At 45.0% G+C, this 6,303-nt stretch overlaps 1 protein-coding gene across 1 annotated transcript; it reads left to right on the top strand.

Annotated features, from left to right (window-relative positions):
- Window positions 1-4,092: 4,092 nt before the first annotated feature.
- Window positions 4,093-5,857, top strand: LOC122685583 (probable tubulin polyglutamylase TTLL1). The gene is given in 4 exon segments (XM_043890484.1): window positions 4,093-4,153; window positions 4,186-4,260; window positions 4,417-4,475; window positions 4,477-5,857. Coding segments are annotated over 2 exon segments (1,269 nt in total). The 5' UTR covers window positions 4,093-4,153; window positions 4,186-4,260; window positions 4,417-4,419; the 3' UTR covers window positions 5,690-5,857.
- Window positions 5,858-6,303: the final 446 nt, after the last annotated feature.

The raw sequence follows: 6,303 nt of genomic DNA, 5'->3' as shown, positions 1-6,303 counted from the left end.
AAGTCTACAAGCAATAAATGCTGGAGAGGGTGTGGAGAAAAGGGAACCCTCTTACACTGTTGGTGGGAATGCAAACTAGTACAGCCACTATGGAAAACAGTGTGGAGATTCCTTAAAAAACTGGAAATAGAACTGCCATATGACCCAGCAATACCACTTCTGGGCATACACACTGAGGAAACCAGATCTGAAAGAGACACGTGCACCCCAATGTTCATCGCAGCACTGTTTATAATAGCCAGGACATGGAAGCAACCTAGATGCCCATCAGCAGATGAATGGATAAGGAAGCTGTGGTACATATACACCATGGAATATTACTCAGCCATCAAAAAGAATTCATTTGAACCAGTCCTAATGAGATGGATGAAACTGGAGCCCCTTATACAGAGTGAAGTAAGCCAGAAAGATAAAGAACATTACAGCATACTAACACATATATATGGAATTTAGAAAGATGGTAACAATAACCCTATATGCAAAACAGAAAAAGAGACACAGAAATACAGAACAGACTTTTGAACTCTGTGGGAGAATGTGAGGGTGGGATGTTTCAAAAGAACAGCATGTATACTATCTATGGTGAAACAGATCACCAGCCCAGGTGGGATGCATGAGACAAGTGCTCGGGCCTGGTACACTGGGAAGACCCAGAGGAATCGGGTGGAGAGGGAGGTGGGAGGGGGGATCGGGATGGGGAATAAGTGTAGATCTATGGCTGATTCATGTCAATGTATGACAAAACCCACTGAAATGTTGTGAAGTGATTAGCCTCCAACTAATAAAAAAATTTAAAAAAATAAAAATAAAAAAAAAATAAAATGCAGTGGTGAGACATTTGGTCACACTAGTCACCCACTGAATGCAGAGTAGACAGCATCCAAGATAGTGATAGAAGAGATCCACAGAGTTGGCATCTGCTGATCATATCCTAAAAGAGAGGGATGAACCAGGGTAGAGGCAGCAGTCTGCAAACAGAAATTGAGGGAAACGCCACTTTGCTAAAGGAGGGGCCTCCTGCCTGAAGCCTGCTGTCTAGCTTCACTAAGGGCCTCACAGTGCTGAGGCCCGCATGTATGAAAAAGCCCAGTCTGCTGCACCTTGACCTGTGATTGTCATAAGCAATGGCTGGAAGATGTGTGTCTAAGTAGTAGATAGGTCCATGTCCTCAAAACATTTTCAAGCATTGGAAAAGATGGTTGAACTGGAAGTGAGAAGGACTCTGCTTCATTGACTACCTACTGCTGAAGTCTGCACTCCGGACTTCCACTCTATCTGACTGAGGTTACTCTTTTATAGTTGATAATTCTATCTGACACAGGGCCAATCAGAATGGCAAATGGACATACATCATCTTGTGAACTAGTCCTCCCATACTATATTCCACTCTACCCTAGGTGTTTTGCCCTGACCTCAGGATTCCTACAGTAAGGATGGCACCAACCCACCATTTCTCCTACTGTTCTTTTGGGCTCATAAACAACACCACATTTGAAGCTGCAGCAGATCTTCACTCCTCTAGTACAATGCCTGATAAACAAAGGTTGATCCATACACATTTATTGGAACCTGAGTAACTGGAAATCACACTGGCCAAAGAATTGGAAAATTATGCATCAGCCCCTATCTGGCAGGTTCAACAGGACAAACAATTCTGGCAGTATTTCTGGACTTGAGGCTTTTTATCCTGGAAGAAAAATCTATTTATTGGCTACTAATAGAAGCACAAGCTGGAATAAAGATTGCCAGGAGAAATATCAATAACCTCAGATATGCAGATGACACCACCCTTATGGCAGAAAGTGAAGAGAAACTAAAAAGCCTCTTGATGAAAGTGAAAGAGAAGAGTGAAAAAGTTGCCTTAAAGCTTAATATTCAGAAAACTAAGATCATGGCATCTGGTCCCACCACCTCATGGGAAATAGATGGGGAGACAGTGGAAACAGTGTCAGACTTTACTTTTTTGGGCTCCAAAATCACTGCAGATGGTGATTGCAGCCATGAAATTAAAAGACGCTTACTCCTTGGAAGGAAAGTGATGACCAACCTAGATAGCATATTAAAAAGCAGAGACATTACTTTGCCAACAAAGGTCCGTCTGGTCAAGGCTATGGTTTTTCCAGTGGTCATGTATGGATGTGAGAGCTGGACTGTGAAGTAAGCTGAGCGCCGAAGAATTGATGCTTTTGAACTGTGGTGTTGGAAGAGACTCTTGAGAGTCCCTTGGACTGCAAGGAGATCCAACCAGTCCATCCTGAAGGAGATCAGTCCTGGGTGTTCATTGGAAGGACTGATGCTGAAGCTGAAACTCCAATACTTCGGCCACCTCATGTGAAGAGTTGACTCATTGGAAAAGACCCTGATGCTGGGAGTGGTTGGGGGCAGGAGGAGAAGGGGACGACAGAGGATGAGATGGCTGGATGGCATCACCAACTCGATGGGCATGAGTTTGAGTAAACTCTGGGAGCTGGTGATGGACAGGGAGGCCTGGCGTGCTGCGATTCATGGGGTCACAAAGAGTCGGACACGACTGAGCGATTGAACTGAACTGAACTGAATAGAGGGTATTGTGAAAGTCCTTCCAAAAATTATGAAACATTACAAAAAGTATTATTTTAGTTGTCATTATTTTAAAAAACCCATAGAAAACCAAATTAGGTTGATATATAAAATAACAGTAACATGGAAAACATTACTACCTATACAACTTCACTGTCAGGTAGAATATTCAGAAAGAGTACTGAAAGATACTAGAAGCATAATCACCATTTAATTTTCAATGTTAGGACTGGACCAGAAGATAGCAGTTCAGGAGGCAGAAATAACTATCTGCTGCTTACTGTGTCATAACGAAATATATACTCTGTAATTACCTGATCAATATTTACTTGCTGATTATATATAGCTTTTCACATGGTTGCTTGAATCCAATAAAATAAAGGAAAAGCAGTTATCTTGATTTTCCTAGGAGATAGATTAGTCTTTTTTGGAAAAGGGAAAGTGAAGTCGCTCAGTCATGTCCAACTCTTTGAGAACCCGTGGACTGTAGCCCACCAGGCTCCTCCATCCATGCAATTTTCTAGGCGAGAGTACTGGAGTGGGTTGCCATTTCCTTCTCCAGGGGATCTTCCCAACCCAGGGACTGAACCCAGGTCTCCCACATTGCAGGTAGAGGCTTTACCGTCTGAGCCACCAGGGAATCCCCAAAACTTTTTTGGAAGGTCTTCCTTCTTGGCTTATATAGTCCTGAAAATTGCTAATATTTTAAAGCCATAAGGAGCTCCTGTGGCATGAACTTGCATTTGTGAACTTCAAATTTCAACGTCAATCCCCAGCGGAAAAAGATGACCCCTTTGTCTGAAGTCCCATCCTACCTGCCTGCACTCCCAAATAGCAGGACAGTATTTTTCAAGACAAATATGATTGCTTGCATTTTTAAACTTGTCACTTAACGTGATTAAAGATAAAGACCAAAGTATTTGAAGCTGCTCCCAAATCCCAAATCCCAAAATTCTGAAAAGACTACTAATATGGATTTGTGGTTCTTTAAAATTGTCTTACAGATTGCAGGTAAAGATGCTCTAAACTCTTCCATGTTTTTATTTTTCAGCTTTGCATTGTAAAATCTCTCTTGTGAATTCACTGCAGGTTTACTGAGGTATGCTGGGATCATCATTTACTTTGAGAATATGAAAGGGTCTAGCTAGTGAGAAGACTGAGTTACTTTCCAGAACAGCACCTCAGGATCCAAACTATCTTCAATCTGAAATGTGACACCATTCCCAACTATGGCAGATTTATTGCTTTGCAGGTACAGTGAAATTTCTTTGTCTTGTATTTAGGAAGCCATCTGCTCCATGTAAGGTACTTTAAGAATTCTAGAACTAAGGCATCTATATTTGGATAAACAAAACTGAAAGAAATCTCTTTGAGAGAGATTTCAGACAAGAAGGAAAAATAATACTATAAAGTTTCAAAGCACATCAAAAACCCAGCTTCTCTGTTCAGCGGCGGGCGTAGGGCCAGTCCGCGCCGGGTAAGCGGGCCGAGTCCTCCAGAGATCGTCGAGTGGGGCTGGAGGCGGGGCCGGGCCGCGGCGCGGGGCCGCCGTGCTCCACGCTCCTGGGCGCTTCTCAGCGCTCTGCGCCCACAGGAGGAAGTCACAGGAAAACAATCTGACATCAGGTAAGAACCCGAGGCAAGAGTCAGGGAGACTGAAGAGAAATCGGACGTTCCTGTTGGCTCCATAAATACCTATGAGTCAGCTCCAGGGTGCCCTGCCCAGGATACCCTCCACCCGCCGACCCAGCTCCCACGGCCCAGGCACGTCCCCTCGCCGCGCCTGTCACAGCTGCCGGTCAACGCGTGCAGCCTCTATTTCCCATTTGACCAGACTCTCAGGCTCAGCACGGCTGGATTATGGCAGGAAAAGTGAAGTGGGTCACTGACATCGAGAAGTCGGTGCTGATAAATAACTGAGAAGAGAGGATGGGTCCAAGTGACAGAAAACGAGGACTGGAATTTCTACTGGATGAGCGTGCAGACCATCCGCAATGTCTTTAGTGTCGAAACTGGCTACCGGCTCTCAGATGATCAAATAGTCAACCATTTCCCGAACCACTATGAGCTGACGCGGAAGGACCTGATGGTGAAGAACATCAAGAGATACAGGAAGGAGCTGGAGAAGGAAGGGAGCCCACTGGCGGAGAAGGACGAAAGCGGGAAGTACCTCTACCTGGACTTTGTCCCCGTCACCTACATGCTGCCCGCCGACTACAACCTGTTCGTGGAGGAGTTCCGGAAAAGCCCCTCGAGTACCTGGATTATGAAACCCTGTGGCAAAGCCCAGGGAAAGGGCATCTTCCTGATCAACAAGCTCTCACAGATCAAGAAGTGGTCCCGGGACAGCAAAACATCTTCGTTCATGACTCAGTCCACCAAGGAAGCCTACGTGATCTCTCTGTACATTAACAACCCGTTACTAATCGGCGGCAGGAAGTTCGACCTGCGCCTGTACGTTCTGGTGTCTACGTACCGCCCGCTACGCTGCTACATGTATAAACTTGGATTTTGCCGCTTCTGCACAGTGAAATACACCCCGAGCACCAGTGAGCTAGACAACATGTTTGTCCACCTCACCAACGTCGCCATTCAGAAACACGGGGAGGACTACAACCACATCCACGGGGGCAAGTGGACTGTGAACAACCTGCGGCTCTACCTGGAGAGCACCCGAGGCAAGGAGGTGACCAGCAAGCTGTTTGACGAGATCCACTGGATCATCGTGCAGTCTCTGAAGGCCGTGGCGCCCGTGATGAACAACGACAAGCACTGCTTTGAGTGCTACGGCTACGACATCATCATCGACGACAAGCTGAAGCCCTGGCTGATCGAGGTCAACGCGTCCCCATCCCTCACCTCCAGCACTGCCAACGACCGAATCCTTAAGTACAACCTGATCAACGACACCCTCAACATCGCGGTCCCTAATGGTGAAATTCCAGACTGTAAATGGAACAAGTCACCCCCAAAGGAAGTCCTCGGCAATTATGAAATCCTGTACGACGAGGAGCTGGCGCAGGGCGACGGGGCTGACCGAGAGCTGAGAAGCCGGCCGGGCCAGTCGCTGGGGCCCAAAGGGAGCCGATTGAGAGATGCCGGGAGGACCGTCCTCACCACCTGGAAGTGACCGCCAGTGAGAGCAAGACTTACAGCCCGGACCCAGTCAGAACCTGCCACCGTGCCCGACCCTTGCCGAAGACACCTATTTTGGAATTTCCTTTTTCTAGAGCTTTTTTTTCCTTTCCTAAACCCTGTAAATAAATAAAGGCACTTCTTTGAAAGGTTAAAAAAAAAATTTAAAAAAAACCCAGCTTCTCTGTTCAGTAGACTTGAGTATGAAGAGGGCAAAAAAGATCTAGCTGATTGAATTTAATTTGGAATCCTTTTGAAAACTGCTATACTTAATGGATCTACATATTTCATGATCACCCTAATTGTTTCTAAGATGGACAGAGTGAAACAATTAAATATTGTTTGAAAAAATACAACCTAATGGCATGTATGATACCACTGTCATTGTTGAAATAAGAGCAAATAATGCATACACCACTCGTGGCCACTAATAGCATTTCCTTCATATTTAAAAACAGCATAAGCATGGTATTGGTTTCAGACATATTTACATGTTTCAACAACACATAGTGAAAATATGACCTTTAAAAGTTTAAAAATTTTTTCCTAAACCAATGCCTTATCACAATAAGCAGAGAAGAATAAAAGATACATGGCAGCAATGTATAA

Source organism: Cervus elaphus, chromosome 28, assembly GCF_910594005.1.
Source record: "Cervus elaphus chromosome 28, mCerEla1.1, whole genome shotgun sequence".
NCBI lineage: Eukaryota > Metazoa > Chordata > Mammalia > Artiodactyla > Cervidae > Cervus > Cervus elaphus.
Note: the sequence above shows the minus strand (reverse complement) of the source record. Positions and strands in the feature narration are given on the sequence as shown.